General features: G+C 51.3%; 1 protein-coding gene across 1 annotated transcript in view; it reads left to right on the top strand.

The window, feature by feature from the left end:
- Nucleotides 1-347: 347 nt before the first annotated feature.
- KIT (KIT proto-oncogene, receptor tyrosine kinase) overlaps nt 348-22507 on the top strand; it is a gene marked incomplete at its 5' end in the record, with an annotated part of 57628 nt that continues 35468 nt past the window's right edge. The window contains 7 exons of the mRNA XM_054163835.1: nt 348-369; nt 637-876; nt 5250-5528; nt 9664-9800; nt 14498-14657; nt 20645-20834; nt 22240-22355. Coding sequence (XP_054019810.1) covers nt 348-369; nt 637-876; nt 5250-5528; nt 9664-9800; nt 14498-14657; nt 20645-20834; nt 22240-22355 — 1144 coding nt within the window. The remainder of the gene's footprint in view (nt 370-636; nt 877-5249; nt 5529-9663; nt 9801-14497; nt 14658-20644; nt 20835-22239; nt 22356-22507) is intronic.

Below are 22507 nucleotides of genomic sequence, written 5' to 3'. Positions count from 1 at the left end.
CAGCTGGAGCTCTGTGTCCAGTTCTGGAGCCTCTGTGCCAGGAAGGATCTGGAGGTGCTGGAAGGTGTCCAGAGAAGGGCCACAAGGATTAGCAGAGGGCTGGAGCTGCTCTGCTGTGAGGACAGATTGAGGGAGTTGGGATTGTGCAGTGTGGAGAAGAGAAAGCTCCAAGGAGACCTAATTGTGGCCTTCCAGTATCTGCAGGGGGGTACAAGAAAGCTGGGGAGGGACTTTTGAGGGTGTCAGGGAGTGATAGGACTGGGGGGGGGGGATGGAGCAAAACTAGAAATGGGTAGATTCAGCTTGGATGTTAGGAAGAAGTTGTTCCCCATGAGGGTGGTGAGAGACTGGCACAGGTTGCCCAGGGAGGTGGTGGCTGCCTCATCCCTGGAGGTTTTTGCAGCCAGGCTGGATGTGGCTGTGAGCAACCTGCTGTAGTGTGAGGTGTCCCTGGCCCATGGCAGGGGTGTTGGAACTGGCTGATCCTTGAGGTCCCTTCCAACCCTAACAATTCTGTGGTTCTATAAGTGCACAGAGACAACTCTAAAGGGAAAAGAACAAAGAAAAGAGAGTGTTATTTTTGACAGATTTTGTATTTTGTGCTACCTTTTATTTGTTTGTTTTTTCCCCCCCCAGGTGTTTCACTGCCCCATGAAGAATCTTTACGGATTGTGAACAAAGGAGATGAATTGAGGCTGCCTTGCAATGAGGAGGGACCTGTGACTTGGAGCTTCCAGAACTCAGACCCATCAGCAAAAGCAAGGAGCTCCAATGAGAAGGAGTGGTACACCAAAAATGCAACTGTCAGAGACATAGGCAGATATGAGTGCAAAAGCAAAGGGAAAACTGTCACCTCCTTCTATGTTTTTGTTAAAGGTAAATCCCAATGCAACAATTATTTGTGCTCCTACCTCCCCACCCCCTTTATTTTTCCCACTCCCACAATAACAGGGCAGGAAATGCTGGAGGAGGGAAATTTGAGGTACAGGGAGAGCACAGTCTGATAGGAAAAGTCGTCTTCTCTGTCCAGTACAAGATAGAACTGCCAGCTTTGCTTGCCATGGCCTTTGTCACCAGAGCAAAGTTCTGGATGAGTTTCTCTTCACATCCCTGTGGATTTCTGGTGAAATATACCTGAGCGCTCTCTCTAGAAGCCACCCAGGTGATCACAGGCTCACAGGATGTCAGGGCTTGAAAAGGACCTCCAAAGATCATCCAGTCCAAACCCCCTGCCAGAGCAGCACCATAGAATCCAGCACAGGTCACACAGGAACACATCTACACAGGGCTGGAAAGGCTCCAGAGAAGGAGACTCCACAACCTCTCTGGGCAGCCTGCTCCAGGGCTCTGTGAGCCTCACAGGGAAGAAATTCCTCCTCATATTGAGCTGGAACCTCCTGTGCTGGAGTTTCAATCCATTGCTCTTTGTCCTATCCCAGGGTGCAACTGAGCAGAGCCTGTCCCTGAGCTCTCAGATATTGATAGACATTGATCAGATCCCTCTCAGCCTTCTCCTCTCCAGACTGAACAGCCTCAGGGCTCTCAGCCTCTCCTCACCAGGCAGTGCTGCAGTCCCTTCAGCATCCTTGCAGCCCTCCCTTGGACACTCTCCAGCAGATCCCTGTCCCTCCTGAACTGGGGAGCCAGAACTAGATGCAGTATTCCAGGTGAGGTCTCACCAGGGCAGAACAGAGGGGGAGGAGAACCTCCCTGGCTCTGCTGGACACACTCCTCTGAATGCCCTCCAGGACCCCATTGGCCTTCTTGGCCCCCAGGACACATTGCTGTCCCATGCAGAACTTGCTGCCCAGCAGCACTCCCAGGTCCCTCTCCCCAGGACTGCTCTCCAGCAGATCACCTCCCAGCCTGTGCTACTGCAGTTTATTCTTCCTGCCCAGATGCAGGGCTCTAGATCAGTTGTGTGTGTCTGGGAGGGCAGAAGCAGTATGGGGAAATGCATTTTGAATTCCATGCCATCCATCAGTGTGAAACCATGCAAGGTCTGGCCTCAAGTTCTTGACTGACTGAGGCAGTGAGCTAAAGGGTTTGGCTTGCTGAGGCTGGGCTCTCAGGCTTCAGCCTGCAGGCACTAATAAATCCTCTGCCTCCAGCTCCTGGACTCCCTTGTGACTGACAGAGGAGTCTCAGATGGGGATGAGATTTCCCCTGCTCTCACACATTTGTGCACATCCTTTATGACCTTTCCTCTTCACATTATTCTTCTGTTGGCTCCTGACCTGTGGTTTATCAGCTGCCTTCAGGATGACAGTTCACCAGGCCTTGCATTCCTCTTCTCTTTCCAATGTAGACAGTTGTTTTGCTGCTTCTCCACACAGCTCTGGTGCTCTTTCTTCCCTGTTGATGATGGGATGAAGCCCTTAGAGCATCCCCTTTCCTGGGCACAGCATTCCTTCTCCAGCTAGGGCTGTCTCAAACCTTGCCAATACAAGGTTGTTCTTTAAGGCAGGGGGATGCAGGCACAGCAGGGCAGAGCATGCTTTCCTGAGGGAAGAGCACAGAATCACAGAGAGGCTGGAAAAGACCTCGGAGATCATCAAGTCCAGCCTGTGACCTAACAAAACCACATCATAGAATCATAGAATTGTCAGGGTTGGAAGGGGCCTCAAGGATCAGCCAGTTCCAAGCCCCTTGCCATGGGCAGGGACACCTCACACTACAGCAGGTTGCTCACAGCCACATCCAGCCTGGCTGCAAACACCTCCAGGCATGAGGCTGCCACCACCTCCCTGGGCAACCTGTGCCAGTCTCTCACCACCCTCATGGGAAACAACTTCTCTCTTTCTGTGAAGAACTTCTTCCTAACATTCAGCCCAAACCTCCCCTGGCACAGCTTGAGACTGTGTCCTCTTGTTCTGGTTGCCTAGGAGAAGAGACCAACCCTCACCTGGCTACGACCTCCCTTCAGGGAGCTGTAGACAGCAAGAAGGTCTCCCCCAAGTCTCCTCTTCCCCAGGCTAAGCAACCCCAGCTCCCTCAGCCTCTCCTCACAGGGCTGTGCTCCAGACCCCTCCCCAGCTTTGTTGCCCTTCTCTGGACACCTTCCAGCATCTCAACATCTTTCCTAAACTGAGGGGCCCAGAACTGGACACAGGACTCAAGGTGTGGCCTAACCAGTGCTGAGTACAGGGCAGAATGACCTCCCTGCTCCTGCTGCCCACACTGTTCCTAATGCAGGCCAGGATGCCATTGGCCTTCTTGGCCACCTGGGCACACTCCTGGCTCATGTTCAACCTACTATCTACCAGTACCCCCAGGTCCCTTTCTGCCTGGCTGCTCTTAGCCACTCTGACCCCAGCCTGCAGCACTGCCTGGGGTTGTTTTGGCCAAAGTGTAGAACTCAGCACTTAGATGCCATGCCACTGGACTCTGCCCATCTGTCCAGCCTGGCAAGGTTCCTCTGCAGAACTCTCCTACCCTCCAGCAGATCAACTCCTCCCCCCAGCTTGGTGTCATCTGCAGATTTACTGATGATGGACTCAATGCCCTCATCCAGATCATCAGTTAAGGTATTCAACAGGATGGGGCCTGGTTCAAGTCCTCTGTGTTTGTGTGCTGTGGGGTGGCCAGGATGAAATGCTGGAGGAAAGTTACCTTTTGAAAGGTTACTTGATGAGCTCTCAGTCAGCTGTGCTGTTTGTATGGCCTTCTTGTTTTTGCTTTCTTTCCTTCTAAGGAGGATAAAAATAGCCTCAGCTTTCAGAGAGAGGAGAGAGAAAGAGAAGTTGTGTGGTGCTTCCCCTGGTAGCAACGTGTGTTCCTTCAGATTATGTGCTTTACAGAAGTGAAAGCCATAATTTAGGTGCTTTTCAACTTCCATTTGCTCATAAATTTCTCCCCAAAGCCTCCTGTGGGCATGAAGCCCTTACAGCCCTGCCACTGTTGCTGAAAGCAAATGACTTTTAATGAGCTGTGGAAATCTGATGGCTCTTGTTGGGGGCTGGAAGGTGGAGAGGGGTTGGGAGCTAAAGAGGGCCAAAAAATGAAGCAGAAATAGAGAGCTTCATCTCCAAATAGCAAACAAGGTTATTTTTAGTGCAGATGAGTGGTACTGAGTGATGCTGCACACCTCCTGCTCTGCTGCTCTTTTAGGGCAGAACGTGATGTCTCTTGGTCAGCGTGAGTTGGGTCATGCTTGGGGGCTTTGGTGGCTGAGTGTCAAACTTGCTTCCATGTAAGTGTGGTCTGCTGGAGAGCAGCCCCAAGGAGAAGGACCTGGGAGTGCTGGTGGGCAGCAAGTTCTGCATGGGACAGCAATGTGCCCTGGGGGCCAAGAAGGCCAATGGGATCCTGGGGTGCATTCAGAGGAGTGTGTCCAGCAGAGCCAGGGAGGTTCTCCTCCCCCTCCGCTCTGCCCTGCTGAGACCTCACCTGGAATATTGCATCCAGTTCTGGGCTCCCCAGTTCAGAAGGGACAGGGATCTGCTGGAGAGAGTCCAAGGGAGGGCTGCAAGGATGCTGAAGGCACTGGAGCACTGTCTGGTGAGGAGAGGCTGAGAGCCCTGGGGATGTTCAGTCTGGAGAAGAGAAGACTGAGAGGGATCTGATCAATGTCTATCAATAGCTGAGGGCTAGGGGTCAGGAGGGAGGGGCCAGGCTCTGCTCACTTGCACCCTGGGATAGGACAAGGGGCAATGGATGGCTGCGCCAGGGGAGATTCAGGCTGGATGTTAGAAAAAAGTTCTATACAGAAAGAGTGATTGCACATTGGAATGGGCTGCCTGGGGAGGTGGTGGAGTCGCCATCACTGGAGGTGTTCAGGAGAAGACTTGATGGGGTGCTTGGTGCCGTGGGTTAGTTGTTTGGGTGGTGTTGGATTGGTTGATGGGTTGGACGCGATGATCTTGAAGGTCTCTTCCAACCTGGTTTATTCTATGTATTCTATGTATTCTATTCTATAAACTCCAGCACAGGAAGCTCCACCTCAACATGAGGAGGAACTTCTTCCCTGTGAGGCTCACAGAGCCCTGGAGCAGGCTGCCCAGAGAGGTTGTGGAGCCGCCTCCTGTGGAGCCTTTCCAGCCCCATCTGGATTTGTTCCTGTGTGACCCGTGCTGGATTTTCTGCTGCTGCTCTGGCAGGGGAGTTGGACTGGATGATCTCTGGAGGTCCTTTCCAAGCCCTGAGATCCTCTGATCCTGTGTGCTGCTGCCCAGCTGCAGAATTAGGGATGTTAAAGCTCCCTGTGCAATGTCAACTTCTCTCTGACAGGTCTTTGCCTTTCTCCCCAGACCCAAATGTGCTCTTCCTGGTCGACTCTCTGATCTATGGGAAGGAAGACAGTGACATCCTGCTGGTGTGCCCACTGACAGACCCAGATGTTTCCAATTTCACCCTGAGGAAGTGCGATGGCAAGCGACTGCCCAGGAACATGACCTTCATTCCCAACCCTCAGAAGGGCATCGTCATAAAGAACGTCCAGAGGTCCTTCAAGGGCTGCTACCAGTGCTTGGCCATGCACAATGGGGTTGAAAAGATATCAGAGAACATTTTCCTCAATGTCAGGCCAGGTAACACAAGATTTTCTGGGTTTTCTTTTGCCTTGTAGAGCTCCTGATTTTTCCTTTCACCTCCCAGGAGCTGAGGGGAAGTGCTGTGAGCCCCTAGTGCAGGAAGGATCTGGAGCTGCTGGAAGGTGTCCAGAGAAGGGCCACCAGGATGAGCAGAGGGCTGGAGCTGCTCTGCTATGAGGACAGACTGAGAGAGTTGGGGTTGTTCAGTCTGGAGAAGAGAAGGATCCAAGGAGACCTAATTGTGGCCTTCCAGTATCTGCAGGGGGCTCCAAGAAAGCTGGGGAGGGACTTCTGAGGGTGTCAGGGAGTGATAGGACTGGGGGGGGGGGATGGAGCAAAACTAGAAATGGGTAGATTGAAATTGGATGTGAGGAAGAAGTTGTTCCCCATGAGGGTGGTGAGAGACTGGCACAGGTTGCCCAGGGAGGTGGTGGCAGCCTCCTGCCTGGAGGTTTTTGCAGCCAGGCTGGATGTGGCTGTGAGCAACCTGCTGTAGTGTGAGGTGTCCCTGCCCATGGCAGGGGGCTTGGAGCTGGCTGATCCTTGAGGTCCCTTCCAACCCTGACAATTCTGTGATTCTATATTCAAAAGCCATCTCCTGTAGACTAAAAGAGTTCATTTTCTCAAGGTCCTGCCCTTGTCTTGGGGGGGTCTGGAGGTGCTGATCTCCCCTTTTCCTGCTCAGAGGCTCTTGCACACCTGAGGATTGTTGTGTGGCACCTGTGGGTGCTGTAGGCTGCCGCAACATAGTTGCTGGCCCTGGAAGGCTTTGTGTGGGTAAATTGATCTTTTGACACCTTGGCTTGTGGCTGTGCTGAGCAGGTTTGGTCCTGATCACTGTCATTTTCTGTTCCTGGTGATTTCCAGGGGGTGACTTTATCTTCACCATTCTAGGAAAAGTGAACTGTGCTGTTAAACTTTGAGGACAAACCAGCAGCCTGAGGTGTGGGCAGGTCTGGGCAGGCAAGGTGGAGATTTGGGTGCCTGACTCACATGTCTGTTGCCCACAAGTGACAGCAGCAGGAACTGATTGATAGCCTTGAGGAAGGATTGAGTGGAGAGGCAGAACCTGGGGGAATGGAGAGGCCTTTTATGTCTTTATGAGTGAGGATGGCCACAACAGCATCCATGTGCCAAGATGATGATGAGGAGGAATGTTTTGTGATAAGCTGCCAGATGCATTCAAAACTGTTCTCTGAGTGGGGATGTGCCAAGATGATGACGAGGAGGAGGAATGTTTTGTGGCTGAGCTGCCAGATGCATTCAGACCTGTTATGATGCTCTACATTTGACCTTCACATGCCCTTGTGCCCTGGAATTGGGTGGTTAAGTGTGTTTGGGAGGGAGGAGTGTGGCTTTTCCACAGAGAAGCAGTCCAACACCTGGCTGTGCAGTACATGAGAGCCTGGTTTTGTCTGGGCCTTTTGGAGCCTATGGTTACCCTGTGTGTCATTAATTGTCATTAATCCACTGTATAAATACCCAGGAGAGCAGTGGAGGGAGCAGTTCAGCAAGGCAGGCTGGCTCAGCATTTCCTCAGGAGCAAGGAAATGACTTTGTTCTCCACATAGCTCTGGGGCTCTTTGGGTCAACTAACGTCTTGCTGCAGCTGAGAAGGTCTCCACTAAGGTGTGTGCAATGCAAAGGCTACAGTGAGGTCTGGAGAGGGACCATCCCCATCCATGCACACAGTGTAGGTGATCTGCTGGACAGCAGCCCCAAGGAGAAGGAGCTGGGAGTGCTGGTGGGCAGCAAGTTCTGCATGGGACAGCAATGTGTCCTGGGGGCCAAGAAAGACAATGGGGTCCTGGGCTGCATGCAGAGGAGTGTGTCCAGCAGAGCCAAGGAGGTTCTCCTCCCCCTCTGCTCTGCCCTGCTGAGACCTCACCTGGAATATTGCATCCAGTTCTGGGCTCCCCAGTTCAAGAGGGACAGGGATCTGCTGGAGAGAGTCCAAGGGAGGGCTACAAGGATGCTGAAGGGACTGCAGCACTGCCTGGTGAGGAGAGGCTGAGAGCCCTGGGGCTGTTCAGTCTGGAGAGGAGAAGGCTGAGAGGAGATCTGATCAATGTCTATCAATATCTGAGGGCTGAGGGTCACGAAGGAAGAGACAGGAACAGGCTCTGCTCAGTTGCACCCTGGGATAGGACAAGGGGCAATGGATGGAAACTGCAGCACAGGAGGTTCCACCTCAACATGAGGAGAAACTTCTTTACAGTGAGAGTGATGGAGAACTGGAGCAGGCTGCCCAGAGAGGTTGTGGAGTCTCCTTCTTTGGAGCCTTTCCAACCCCATCTGGATGCGTTCCTGTGTGACCTATGCTGGATTCTCTGGTGCTGCTCTGACAGGGGGATTGGACTGGATGATCTTTGGAGGTCCCTTCCAACACCTAGCACCCTGTGAGCCTGTGACTATTTGAATTTTTTCCACTCCCCAGCCCTGCTCTGCTAGCCTGGGCAGTGTTTATTTGCAGCCCTTCTCCAAACAATGAGAAGCTTTATGACCTTTTGGCCTTTTGTTTTCCCTTCTTTTGGGTTGTCCATGGATGTTTCTGGTGGGGGAGAACAAAGCAATGCCTCCTGCACTGCCTTCCTCCTGTCTCTTGGGTATTGCTGAATGCCAGGGGAAGAGGTTTTTTTTTTTAACATATAAGCCTCTCTCTCTGAAGGGAACAAACAGGTTTCTTTGTTCTCTTCCATGGCTGCTTCCAGCATGAGGCAAACATTTTTGCTGCGGTATGAATGAGTGGCTGAGATGGGTGACGTCTCCCTCAGCTTTGTGTGACTTCACTGAGGCAACTACAAAGCCTGTGTCAGAGGCAGGAAGAGAGTCTGGAAGACCTTCTTGCATGCTGGCATTCAGAGTTTGAAAGTGAGTCTTCCTGCATTAGAAAAAGCCCTGGTGGGAGGTTCAGTGGAGCCTCATAAATGAGGAGAGGTTGGAGGAGAGGATGGCGACAAGAAAAACAAGCTGTGAAGGGAACAGGGCCAGAGAGCTGTGTGGAGATAAGAGGCACAATAGTCCTCAGATGGAGTCAACTGTTGGCAAAAGCCACCCAGAAACAGAACAGGGCTACAGTTAGCCCACAGCTGCTTGTAGCCAGGCACCTCCTTGGGTGATAAACTTGTCCAGAGTCTTGGCTCCACCTGCCTCGGTGAGCTGTGGCTGCGAGGAGAGGATGTGCTGAAGCCCTTCAGCTGGACCTGATGGAGCAGCTCCAGAGGAGGGCCACAAAAATGATCAGGGGATTGGAGCAGCTCTGCTAGGATGCCAGTCTGAGGGAGCTGGGGGTGTTCAGCCTGGAGAAGAAAATGCTTCAGGGAGACCTTAGAGCAGCTGCCAGTACCTGAAGGGGGCTACAAGAAGGCTGTAGAGAGACTGTTTGCAAAGGCCTGCAGGGACAGGACCAGGGGCAATGGTCTGAAATGAGAGCAGAGCAGCTTTAGATCAGATGTGAGGAACAAGTTCTGCACCAGGAGGGTGGTGGAACACTGAAACAGGTTGCCCAGGGAGGTGGCTGAGGCTCCATCCTTGGAGATATTCAAGGTGAGGCTGGACAGGGCTCTGGGCAACCTGATCCAGCTGGGGTTGTCCCTGCTGACTGCAGGGAGGTTGGACTGGATGAGCTTTGGAGGCTCCTTCCAGCCCAGCCCATTCTATGATTCTACCTCTCCATTCTAGGCTGACCCTCAGGGGGGTTTCTGGGACCTGCTGGACAGCACTTGGGTTTCACTGTTGCATTTTGCGATTAAAAGCTGCAGTTAGTGGCAGCCTGTGGTTCTTCACTGCCTGATCCTCACCCTGTGTGCAGCTCCAGAGTGCAACTTTTTAATTGCTGTCCTGTAATGAATCATCTTAGGGGTGGTTCAGCCTCCTTCAAGTTTCTTCATGCCAGATGCTGTGCCCTAACAAGTTATCATCTACCTTCAAGTGTCATTTGAAGGGAGACTGGAGCAGACACGTGCTCGTTGTGAAGGATCAGCTATGTGATATGTCACAAGGAATTGGAATTCCTCTCTCTCTGAGGCCTGAAATCCTATTGGAAAGTTAATGAGTGCTGGGTTTTTATCCCTCCCCCACCACAAGAAGCTGTGAAGCAAAGGAGAAGTAACTCACTTCATTTGTTTTCCAGTTCACAAATCTCTTCCTGTCATCACCTTATCCAAAAGCTACGAGCTCCTCAAAGAAGGGGAGGATTTTGAAGTGACATGCATCATCACAGATGTGGATAGCAGTGTGCAAGCTAGCTGGATTGCTCCAAAACATGGGGTGAGTTCCTTGGAATGGGGTGAGTCCCTTAAGCTGTGTCATGCATGCCTCACTACACAAACTCTGGAGGCATTCACAGGCTGGTGCAAGGTCCTGCACCTGGGCTGCAACAATCCTCACTGTCAGTACAGGCTGGGGGGAGGAGGTGACAGAAAGCAGCCCTGAGGAAAAGGACTTTGGGCAGGGGGGGCTGGTGGATGAGAAGCTGGCCCGGAGCAGGCAGCGTGAGCTTGCAGCACAGAAGGCAAATCACAGCCTGGACTGCATCCAAAGCAGCATTGCCAGCAGAGCCAGAGAGGTGATGCTGCCACTTTGCTGAGACCTCACCTGCAGTGCTGTGTGCAGCTCTGGAGCCCTCAGTATAGGAAGCATCTGGACCTGGTGGAGAGGGTCCAGAGGAGGGCCACAAAACTGATCAGGGGGTTGGAGCAGCTCTGCTATGAGGCCAGGCTGAGGGAGCTGGGGATGTTCAGCCTGGAGAAGAGAAGGCTCAGGGGAGAGCTTAGAGCAGCTGCCAGTACCTGAAGGGGGCTGCAAGAAGGCTGCAGAGAGACTGTTTACAAAGGCCTGCAGGGACAGGACCAGGGACAATGGTTTGAAATGAGAGCAGAGCAGCTTTAGATTGGATGTGAGGAACAAGTTCTGCACCATGAGGGTGGTGGAACACTGGAACAGGTTGCCCAGGGAGGTGGCTGAGACTCATCCCTGGAGATATTCAAGGTGAGGCTTGACCTGGGCAACCTGATCCAGTGGAGGATGTCCCTGCTGACTGCAGAGGGGCTTGGTTGGACTGGATGAGCTTTGGAGGCTCCTTCCAGCCCAGCCCATTCTGTGATTCTGTGAATACCTGATGCTGTATGGGTTTGGATTTGTTGCTTTTCCAAAGGTCCCACAGACTGCAGAGAGGACAGCAACTGCCCCATGCCCTCGTGGACAGCTGGGATAAGAAAGCCTCTGGCAGGGTTTTTATTCCCAAAGTAAAAAAAGAATTGAAAGTTAGGCTCCTCAATGTGAAGTTTAGGTGACCTCTGTTGGGCTGCCTTAAACTGGGAGGCCTGGAGTGCCTTCCACCTCCCATTGCAATCAATGGGGGCTGCAAATATCAACATCATGGACTGCAAATTACACATTCTAGTCGTTGTCATCACACCAGTAAGCTACCTGCTAATTAGCATGGGGCTGTGTGTGACAGGAATAGTGGTGAGCATTCACAGGGATGATTAATTCATTTAAATTACACAGTGTGGCTCACTGGCTGGGAGGGAGGCACTGACAAATGAACCACTGAGCTGGCTTCTGCCTGCAGTGATAGATGAACTTCACTGCCTGGCATCACCAAATGAAACCATTTGGCAGGCTGAGTGCTCCAGGAGAGTTTGTCACTGGCAGCACAGCTCTTCTGCAGACAAGGAGCAGAGAGATTCCTTCCCCTGGTCAGAGCCAGCGTGCTGCCAGCTCTGCCTTTGGAAACCAGCAGCATTCCCTGGGTTGGCTTTTTTAAGGACCTTCCTTGGGCTGCTGGCTATGGCCTGAAATTGAAATGGATTAAGAGCCCTTGTGAGAAAAAAAATCTGTTAGTAACTCTGTGTACATTTCCATACCAGTTGGCTGCTCCTTTACTGCTGCTGGTAGTGACCAGAATGCAGAATCCAGAGTCATGGATGGAAGAAAAAAACCCACAAAAAAGGCTTCTATGATGTTTGGATCAATCACATCTCCTTGAGCAGATAGCACAGGGGGGGCCTGTTCCCTGGGGCTGCCCAAGCCACGCTGAGCTAATCTGCTGCCTCTGACAGAGCTGCTCTCACTAAGTGCTCCCAACCCACAGCTCCCAAAGTTGAGGAGCTCTTAATGACACAAAGGCAGCGTGGGACATGCAGATGGGGCTTCTGGTCCTGTGCCAAGGTCAAGTGCAAGTCCTTCATCTGAGAGCATCATCCCTTCTCTCATTCCCCTCTGTTTGTTTTTGCTCCAGGGTGGTGAAACTGGGGCCCTCCCTGCAGCTGGGGTGCTCTCTCACTTTTGATGTTAGGAGTAGCAGCCATGAGGAAAACATTTATGACCAAATCAGTTTGTTTGACCTTTCTGGTAAATAGCAGGGGCTGGGGGATGCTGTCTTTTGGATGCTGGGTGTCACATTAAATTCTGTGCTGGAACAGAATGCATACAATTCATGTTTAAATAAATCACAGAACCAATTGTCAGGGTTGGAAGGGACCTCAAGGATCAGCCAGTTCCAACCCCCCTGCCATGGCCAGGGACACCTCACACTACAGCAGGTTGCTCACAGCCACATCCAGCCTGGCTGCAAAAACCTCCAGGGATGAGGCTGCCACCACCTCCCTGGGCAACCTGTGCCAGTCTCTCACCACCCTCATGGGGAGGAACTTCTTCCTCACATCCAATCTCAGTCTCCCTGTTTCTAGTTTTGCTCCATTCCCCCCAGTCCTATCACTCCTTGACACCCTCAAAAGTCCCTTCCCAGCTTTCCTGTAGCCTCCTGCAAATCCTGGAAGGCCACAATTAAGTCTCCTCAGAGCCTTCTCTTCTCCAGACTGCACAACCCCAACTCCTTCAGGCTGTCCTCATAGGAGAGGTGCTCCAGCCCTCTGCTCATTCTTGTGGCCCTTCTCTGGACACCTTCCAGCACCTCCAGATCCTTCCTGTAACAGAGGCTTCAGAACTGGACACAGAACTCCAGGTGAGGTTTCAGCAGAGAGGAGCAGAGGGGGAGAATCCCTTCCCTGGCCCTGTTGGCCACACTTCTCTTGCTGCAGCCCAGGATGTGATTTGCTTTCTGGGCTGCAAGTGCTCAGTGCTGGCTCCTGTTGAGCTTCTCATCCACCACCACCCCTGAGTCCTTTTCTTCAGGGCTGCTCTCAAGCCAGTCTCTGCCCAGCCTGTATTAGTGCTTGGGCTTGCCCTGACCCTGCTGCAGGACCTTGCACAATTCCATTTTGTCCCGAATGAGAGGAAAACAACCAAAGCTCCAAAGGTTTTTTCCTTGTGTAACTGTGAAATTCTCCCCACTTCTGCAAATTCTGAGATGTGCTGCAAGCAAGCACCACCAGAAACAAGCAAACTGCTATTGGTGGTTATTACAGCCCAGGAGGAATCAAAATTGTGCTGAGAAGATTCATTTAATGTAGGAGCTCTTGGAACCTCCAAGAATTGAAATCATTGTACTGGAAAATCATAACAAGTCCCAAGCCTGGATTAATCAATGTAAATTCTGCACTTTGGCAGAAGCTGAAGTGAACAGCTCCAAGCAATTCACTTTTTCCATGCATGTGGAGCCCCAGAGCCATGTTACACTTAATGCTTTGTGGAAAGAATGAGTTTTCCAATTCTGAAATGAATAAATCTTGATATTAATTAACAAATCTTTGCTGGTGCCATGGACAGTGGCACTGAGTGCACCCTCAGCAAGTTTGCTGATGACACCAAGCTGTGTGGTGCCGCAGACAGCTGGAGGGAAGGGATGCCATCCAGAGCTGGGCCCATGACAACCTCATGAGGTTCAACAAGACCAAGGGCAAGGCCTTGCAGCTGGGTCAGGGCAATCCCAAGCACTGATATAGGCTGGGCAGGGACTGGCTTGAGAGCAGCCCTGGTGAAAAGGACCTGGGGGTGCTGGTGGATGAGGAGCTCAACAGGAGCCAGCAGTGAGCACTTGCAGTCCAGAAGGCAAATCACATCCTTGGCTGCATCAAGAGAAGTGTGGCCAGCAGGGCCAGGGAGGGGATCTGGAGGTGCTGGAAGGTGTCCAGAGAAGGGCCATGAGGATGAGCAGAGGGCTGGAGCTGCTCTGCTATGAGGACAGACTGAGGGAGCTGGGGTTGTTCGGTCTGGAGAAGAGAAGGCTCCTAGGAGACATCATTGTGGCCTTCCAGTATCTGAAGGGGGCTGCAAGAAAGCTGGGGAGGGACTTCTGAGGGAGTCAGGGAGTGATAGGACTGGGGGGAATGGAGCAAAACTAGAAATGGGTAGATTCAGCTTGGATGTCAGGAAGAAGTTGTTCCCCATGAGGGTGGTGAGAGACTGGCACAGGTTGCCCAGGGAGGTGGTGGCAGCCTCACCCCTGGAGGTTTCTGCAGCCAGGCTGGATGTGGCTGTGAGCAACCTGCTGTAGTGTGAGGTGTCCCTGGCCATGGCAGGGGGGGTGGAACTGTCTGAGTCTTGAGGTCTCTTCCAACCCTGACAATTACTCTGTGAAAGTCAATCCCTGGTTGTCATTTTGCATCCAGCCCTCGAGCTTAGGAGCATTGGTAGTGTAAATAAAACCTTCTGTTGCTTCCTCACCTTCCTGGAGGGTATAAATGCATCCAGAGTGAGCTGGGTCTGACCTTGGGCAAGTCCATTTTTCATTTCTCACACACTCACAGAGAGTAAGGAACAAAGGGGAGGGGACAGGGCTTAGGAAGGGGCCATTATCTCCCCGAGCCAGGTGATCACAGCCCTGTTTTGGGCTGGAGAGATTCTAGTGACAAGGCTCCTCGTGCTGCTGGCCCATTATTCCTGTGGAAAGTGATGAATATTAATAGAGTAAAATCATCATTACTTCTATTTTTAATTTCTCTAGGAAAGAGGCTGCATCCCCTGTGCTGTAGATGTTAATTGTTGGTTGGTTTCTTTGGTTTGTGTTTGTTTTTTGTGTGTGTGTGTTTTGTGTTGGTTTTTTTTCCCTTCCCTGACAGATTGTCAGAAGCAAGAGCAGGAATTTGGGTGATTATGGATACGAAAGCAAATTAACGTTGAGCATCCGTTCAGTGGGAGTGAACGATTCTGGAGAGTTCACCTGCCAAGCAGGAAACCCTTTTGGGAAAGCCAATGCCACAGTCACCTTGAGAGCACTAGGTAAAGAGTTCCTGCAGGAATCTGAACGTTTCTGAGAGCTGAGGGGGAGGGTGGAAAGGGAGAAACTCTTGGGGTTGGACTCGATGAGCTCTTTGGGTCCCTTCCAACCCCTGACATCCTCTGCGGTGAACTCTGGGGACCCTTCCCTCCTTCCATCTCTCTCAGCCAGGCCTGAGAGAGTGGAGTTGATTTACACCATCTAATCCACTAAACCATGGCATCAAGTGCCTCATCCAGGCTCTTCTTAAACACCTCCAGGGATGGTGACTCCACCACCTCCCTGGGCAGCACATTCCAATGGCCAATCTCTCTTTCTATGAAGAATTTCTTCCTCACCTCCAACCCAAACCTCCCCTGGAACAGCTTGGGACTGTGTCCTCTTGTTCTGGTGCTGGGTGCCTGGGAGAAGAGACCAACCCCCACCTGGCTACAACCTCCCTTCAGGGAGTTGTAGAGAGCAATAAGGTCTCCCCTGAGCCTCCTCTTCTCCAGGCTGTAGAACCCCAGCTCCCTCAGCCTCTCCTCACAGGGCTGTGCTCCAGACCCCTCCCCAGCTTTGTTGCCCTTCTCTGGACACCTTCCAGCATCTCAACATCTTTCCTAAGCTGAGGGGCCCAGAAGTTGGGTGATAGGTTGGACCTGATGATCTCCAAGGTCTTTTGCAACCTGGTTAATTCTACTCTATTCTAGTCTAAAGGTTGCTGCTGACTGGTACCATATGGGATGGCTCAGGAAGTGTTTGTGGTGTGTGTGTGACAGCTTCAATTTCTCTAAGCCTTTGCACGTTGCTGGAATGTGATGTGAGAACAAGCACCCAGCAGTGTGTTGCCATCTCCCTTGTTTGCCTCATCCTTCCTGGTTTGAATTTGAAACTGAACTCCATCTTAACTGGGTAAAAATCCCTGCTGAGGCCAGGCTGAGGGAGCTGGGGGCTCTTGAGCTTGGAGCAGAGGAGTCTGAGGGCTGCCCTCCTTGCTGGGGATAAAATTGTGCAGGGCTGGAGCCAGGCTCTGCTCAGGGATGTCCAAGCACAGCACAAGGGGCACTGGGGGCAAGCTGGAGCAGAGGAGGTGCCAGGGGAACAGAAGGGAAAACTTTGTCCCTGTGAGGGTGCCAGAGCCCTGGAGCAGGCTGCCCAGAGAGGTTGTGGAATCTCCTGCTCTGGAGCCTTTCCAACCCCACCTGGATGTGTTCCTGTGTGACCTGCCCTGGGTGATGCTGCTCTGGAAGGGGGTTGGGCTGGATGATCTCTTCCAACCCTTTGCACTCTGTGATTTTGTGATGAACAGAGCAAGCAATTCACCTTTGCCTCCTACTCTCCATGTGCCTAAGCAATTTGGGAGCATATCTTTAGTACCTGCCTTCCAAGCACCGGAGACTTCACTGCCATGAGCATGTCAGCTGTTCTTTTTGCTTGGAAGCTGTATCTGTCCCTCTCTTTCAAATAATGCTGTGAGGAGCTGCAGTGTGCACAAGGAGAGAAACTTTATTTACCTTCCTTTGTGAAGTAATTATTAGGATGGAAGCAGGTTTTGGCTAACTCTTTAACAGGATGTTTGGAGTTAAATACACAGTTTGTAAGGATGGAGGTTTAATTCTAGACCCTGTGTTCCCACTTGAGTCAGGTAGGTATTTATGAGTTTAAACTAAGGGCCACAGAGATGATCCAAGGGCTGGAGCAGCTCTGCTGTGAGCACAGGCTGAGGGAGCTGGGGGTGTTCAGCCTGGAGAAGAGAAGACTCTGGGGGGACCTCAGAGCTGCCTGCCAGGACCTGAAGGGATCCTGCAGGGAGGCTGCAGAGGGACTTCTCATCAGGGTGTCTGGAGACAGGCCAAGGGGGAATGGTTTGAAGCTGAGGCAGAGCAGGGTTAGAGTGGAGCTGAGGAAGAAGTTCTTCAGCAGGAGGGTGGTGAGACTGCCAGGCTGCCCAGGGAGGCTATGGCTGCCTCCTGCCTGGGGGTGCTTCAGGCCAGGCTGGATGAAGCTTTCAGCAGCTGAGTGTAGTTGAGAGGTATCCCTGAGCATGGTGGGGAGGTTGGAGGAGATGAGCTCTGAGCTCCCTTCCAACCATTCCATGATTCTGTGGAACCCACCAGCCAACACTTCCACAGGTTTTGGATCATGTCTCTTAACAGGGAGTGAACTCCGTCCCTCTTCTTGTTTAATAACTCATTTAGACATATTTAGAGGCTGCTGTGCATTAACTTGGGTGACACACAGTGCCTTAGCTGCTGAAACCTGCTGATTTGATAAATTAAGGACAATTAAGGACATGTTGGTATAGTTAATAAGATCATTCTGAAGATGTGGCCCTCCAGTATCTGCAGGGGGCTCCAAGAAAGCTGGGGAGGGACTTTTGAGGGTGTCAGGGAGTGACAGGACTCGGGGGGATGGAGCAAAACTAGAAATGGGTATATTGAGATTGGATGTTAGGAAGAAGTTGTTCCCCATGAGGGTGGTGAGAGACTGGCACAGGTTGCCCAGGGAGGTGGTGGCAGCCTCATGCCTGGAGGTTTTTGCAGCCAGGCTGGATGTGGCTGTGAGCAACCTGCTGTAGTGTGAGGTGTCCCTGCCCATGGCAGGGGGCTTGGAACTGGCTGATCCTTGAGGTCCCTTCCAACCCTGGCAATTCCATGATTTTATGACTTCAAAAATCTCCCCCCCTCCCCCCCCTCCCCCCCCCTCCCCCCCCCTCCCCCCCCTCCCCCCCCCCTCCCCCCCTCCCCCCCTCCCCCTCTCCCCCTCCCTCCCTTCCAAACCTAACAATTCTCTAATTCTATGGTTCTGAGTCTGTATAGTTGGCTATAAGAACTTCAGTTGCTTACCATGCAAGGGGGTAGTGACTGAGGGAAGGGTAGAACTGCATCCTTTTTTCCTTTTCAAACCTTTTTTTGACTCCTGCAGCATTGTTTGGTTTGCTTTCCCTGGGAACTTCAAGAGAACAGAAGCGTTTGACCTCTTGGGGTGGGTTGAAATTCCACCCCCCTACACCCCCAATATTAACTTTGGAGGTCAGATCTTCAGCAGAGCAGCAGAGGGTTGAGTGCCCCTAATCTTTCTCTGCCTTTGGTGGGGTAGAGCTCAGAGCTCTTTTTTGATAGCAGGAGAGACTAAATTCATATATAAAAGACTGAAATAGTGTGAAGCATGAAAGAATATCTGTTCCCCAAAGGGGAATGATATGAAAGCTTTTATTGTAAGAGGAGGGAAAGTTCTTTAACTACAGAAAAATCTTAGAACTACTGCATATGCAAATCTGCCTTTAAAAAGGGTTGACTTTGGGAGGTCTGGGGACTAAAATAGAGCATGGGCTTGTAAAAAAGGAGAGAATTAAAGTAACAGGTTTGTGTTTAATGAAATGCAGAGGTTGTGCTTAAGGAAAGAGAGCAGGGAAAACCTGGAGTCTTTCACAGAATCTTGGGGGTTGGAAGGAACCTCAAAAGATCATCCAGTCCAAGCCCCCCTGCCAGAGCAGGGTCACCCAGGGCAGGTCACACAGGAACACATCCAGGTGGGGTTGGAAAGTCTCCAGGGAAGGAGACTCCACAACCTCTCTGGGCAGCCTGCTCCAGGGCTCCTTTTTGAGATTTCTCTCCTCACTCTCTCAGATTTGACTTAAAATCAACTCTGTCTCTTGGATACCTTTCACCATTCATTGTTGAGCTGCCTGTATTTACCTGAATGATGCCAGGTCCCAGCATCCTGGGAAGCAGAGTATAGCACTGTGAGGGTGCTGAGACCCTGGCACAGGCTGCCCAGGGAGGCTGTGGCTGCCTGCTCCCTGGGGGCGTTCAAGGCCAGGCTGGATGAGACCTTGAGCAGAGGTGTCCCTGGGCATGGTGGGAAGGTTGGAGGAGATGAGCTCTGAGCAGCCTTCCAGCCTGAGCCATTCTGTGATCTACTGAAGAGATCCTAGGACTGCATCACTGTCACCTTAATGGTAGCCAAAAGGTTTCACAAGAAAAAGAATGTGTGGGTTTAGAACCCAGAATGGTCTGAGTTGGAAAAGACCTCTTCAGATCCTTGAGCTCAACCAGCAGCACTTTGGTGCATTGGGTAAATTTCCTACTTATTTTTTGGTCAAACAATTTAACTGCAAACAGTTTCTGTAGCTGAGTTTCAGGGGCTGATAGCACAACGATAAACTTTTGTTTGCAGGCTCTTGGGGCTGGTTTTGGAGTCTAAGTCACCATCATTGGAGGTGTTTAGGAGGAGACTTGATAGGATGCTTGGTTGCATGGTTTAGTTGATTAGGTGGTGTTGGATGATAGGTTGGACTTGATGATCTCGACGTTCTCTTCCAACCTGGCCCCTTCCCTTCCCTTCCCAAACCTTCCCTTCCCTTCCCAAACCTTCCCTTCCCTTCCCAAACCTTCCCTTCCCTTCCCAAACCTTCCCTTCCCTTCCCAAACCTTCCCTTCCCTTCCCAAACCTTCCCTTCCCTTCCCAAACCTTCCCTTCCCTTTATTCTATTCTATATTCTGTTCTGTTCTAAACGTAGCAGGGGGGTGTGTGTGAAAGCCCTCTGTGAAGGAACTGAAAATCTGACCAGTTCCAGGTTCAGTTCTTTTGTTTGTTTTCTAATGCTGGGGAGCATTTGAGAGGCATTACCTGCCTGCTGTGAGTCTGCTTTATCCTTTCTTCTCCAAAGCATCTGTCAAGTGCTCTGGCAGCTCCATATGCTTTCACCAAGCCCCACTGGTTCTGGCTTTCCAAGCTCAGGTGCCCAGCTGGCCACAGTGGTTTGCTTGCTAGGCAGTGAGGAGGAGGAGGAAGGGATTTGAGGCTTGCTTTTGGTCTTAAATTCAGGCTCTCTCTGTAAATGTGCTGCCTTGTAATTGCAATCTGCCTGTCACATTGCTCTAATTCCCTCCTGAGTTTGTGTAGTGAGGGCTGAGACGAATGTGTCTGTTCAAAGCAGAATAATCCTGAAGCCTGATGAGTTTATTAATTAAATTAAACTAAACCAACTGCACCGAGGATGCTGCTCTCTGTGAGAGTTTGGGTTGGAGCTGCACAGTGACAAATGGCAGCTGCCAAAGAGAAGATTAAGGCCCAGCAGCAGCTGAACAGAAATGCCTCAGTTTAAGGCAGTTGGTATCCAGACCTGTGGATTTAGCACACTTCCTCCTCCCCCCCCCCCCCCCCCCATTACACTTTTTAATAGCTTCATTGTAAATCTAATACCTAATTACACTTGACAAAAGAACCTTAAATACTCCAGGATATTGTCATCAATGATCAATTTATCTTGTCTGGCTTTTTTTCCCCCCTCACTGTTTCTTTTGTACCAGACAGTTAGCAGCTCTGATCTGTTGGAAAGAAATACAAACACTTGAGTAGAATAAACCACATTCCTGCATTCCTCTGTGACCTGTGCTAGATTCTATGGGCCTGCTCTGCCAAGGAGGGGTGGACTGCATGATCTCTTTGGGTCCCTTCCAGCCCCTAACATCCTGTGAGCCTGTGTGAAAAGCAAACAGAGGGGATTTATCACCAGGAGATGGAATTATTTCTGTTAAGGCACTCAACCAAAGCTGCTTTAAGTCCTGTCCTCCTCTGTATCTCTAGTTAGTGGCCTTGGTTTTGCCAGGTGAGGGTTCAAGTTCTGCTTTTTTGGTAGATGGAGGTTTCCTGTTTCACAGCTGGGAGGTTTGATTACTGACCTTGAAGCAGTCTAAGTGCTTGGGGGTTGGTCTCTTCCCCCAGGCAATCAGCAGTAGAACAAGAGGACACAGTCTCAAGCTGTGCCAGGGGAAGTTTAGGCTGAAGGTGAGGAGAAAGTTCTTCATAAAATGAGTGATGGGCCATGGGAATGTGCTGCCCAGGGTGGAGTCACCATCCCTGGAGGTGTTTAAGAAGAGCCTGGATGAGGCACTTGGTGCCATGGTTTAGTTGGTTAGATGGTGCTGAGTGATAGGTTGGACTTGATGATCTCAGAGATCTTTTCCATCCTGGTTAATTCTGTCCTATTCTGTATTACCAGCTAAAGGCTTTGTCCGCTTGTTGGCAACAATGAACACTACAATAGACATAAATGCAGGACAAAATGGCAACTTAACAGTTGAATATGAGGCATACCCCAAGCCAAAGGAGGAAGTCTGGATGTACATGAATGAAACCCTACAGAACTCATCAGACCATTATGTCAAGTTCAAGACTGTGGGCAATAACAGGTAACACCAGTGGCTACGGGTGCTGTTGATTTCACTTTGGAACAGCAAGCTTCTAAAGAGCCTGCTCTGGAAAGAGGGGAAGTGACTATGGTGAGAAAATCGTGATGATAAAAGATCTTGTCATGTGCCTGGCTGGTTCAGAGTCTGCTAACCTCAATTTTGAGCAGCTTTGAGCTGAGCACACCATCTGAGGACCAGCATGGCACGTCCCCATGGCTTGCCTGCAAGATGCTATTCCTGCCCACTGAAGCAAAAACAGGAATTTCAAGTGGTTTATGTGTGGAGACTCCTCCACCACCCCAGCAGAGCCCAGTGCTCTGGCCAAAAACTTTACACTTTTAATTCTGCCATGCACTTTTCTCTTCTGAGCCCTGGTCCTCCAAAAAATCCAGTGAAGCATTTAGCACCTAGCACAGGTGTGACATGCCTGGGGTTCCCTCCTTAGTGAGAAAAGGAGCATGTGGTGGTGTGGATGTGGGCCAGGGCAATCCCAGGCACCAGTACAGGCTGGGCAGGGACTGGATTGAGAGCAGCCCTGAAGAAAAGGACCTTGGGGTGCTGGTGGAGGAGAAGCTCAACAAGAGCCAGCAGTGAGCACTTGCAGCCCAGAGAGCCAACCAGAGCCTGGGCTGCAGCAAGAGAAGTGTGGCCAGCAGGGCCAGGGAGGGGATTCTACCCTTCTGATCCACTCTGCTGAGACCACACCTGGAGCTCTGTGTCCAGTTCTGAAGCCTCTGTTCCAGGAAGGACCTGGAGGTGTTGGAAGGTGTCCAGAGAAGGGCCACCAGGATGAGCAGAGGGCTGGAGCTGCTCTGCTATGGAGACAGACTGAGGGAGTTGGGGTTGTTCAGTCTGGAGAAGAGAAGGCTCTGAGGAGACTTAATTGTGGCCTTCCAGGATCTGCAGGAGGCTCCAAGAAAGCTGGGGAGGGACTTTTGAGGGTGTCAGGGAGTGATAGGACTGGGGGGAATGGAGCAAAACTAGAAGTGGGGAGATTCCAGACTGGATGTCAGGAAGAAGTTGTTCCCCATGAGGGTGGTGAGAGACTGGCACAGGTTGCCCAGGGAGGTGGTGGAAGCCTCGTGCCTGGAGGTTTTTGCAGCCAGGCTGGATGTGGCTGTGAGCAACCTGCTGTAGTGTGAGGTGTCCCTGCCCATGGCAGGGGGGTTGGACCTGGCTGATCCTTGAGGTCCCTTCCAACTATAACAATTCTGTGATTCTCTGTGGGGTCAGGACACACATCTGAGAGAAGTGGCGAAACCTTTGGGTGCTGTAAGGCAAGGGCAGTTGTAGGGCAGGGTGTTGTACAAGGTCTGCACAGCCAGTGCTAGTATTTGACTCCTTTAGCTTGTTTAGCAGGTTGTGAGCTGCACTAATGCATGGGTTGGGTTTTTTCCCTTCACAGTTACACAAGTGAACTTCACCTCACCCGGCTGAAAGGAACAGAAGGAGGCATTTACACATTCTTTGTGTCCAACTCTGATGCCAGCTCCTCAGTAACATTCAATGTCTATGTGAAAAGTAAGTGAAGTGAACAGCCTGAAGTGATTTCATTGCCACACTCACTGTATTTGGTACAACACTGCTGTATGCAGAAGATGTCCCAGCGTGATTCAGCTGTCTGGAGGGAAGCACGTGCTGGAACACTCCTGAAATGCCAAGGTCTCAAAGTG

The sequence above is a fragment of the Dryobates pubescens genome, chromosome 1 (genome assembly GCF_014839835.1).
Source record: "Dryobates pubescens isolate bDryPub1 chromosome 1, bDryPub1.pri, whole genome shotgun sequence".
In the NCBI taxonomy this organism is placed as follows: domain Eukaryota; kingdom Metazoa; phylum Chordata; class Aves; order Piciformes; family Picidae; genus Dryobates; species Dryobates pubescens.
Note: the sequence above shows the minus strand (reverse complement) of the source record. Positions and strands in the feature narration are given on the sequence as shown.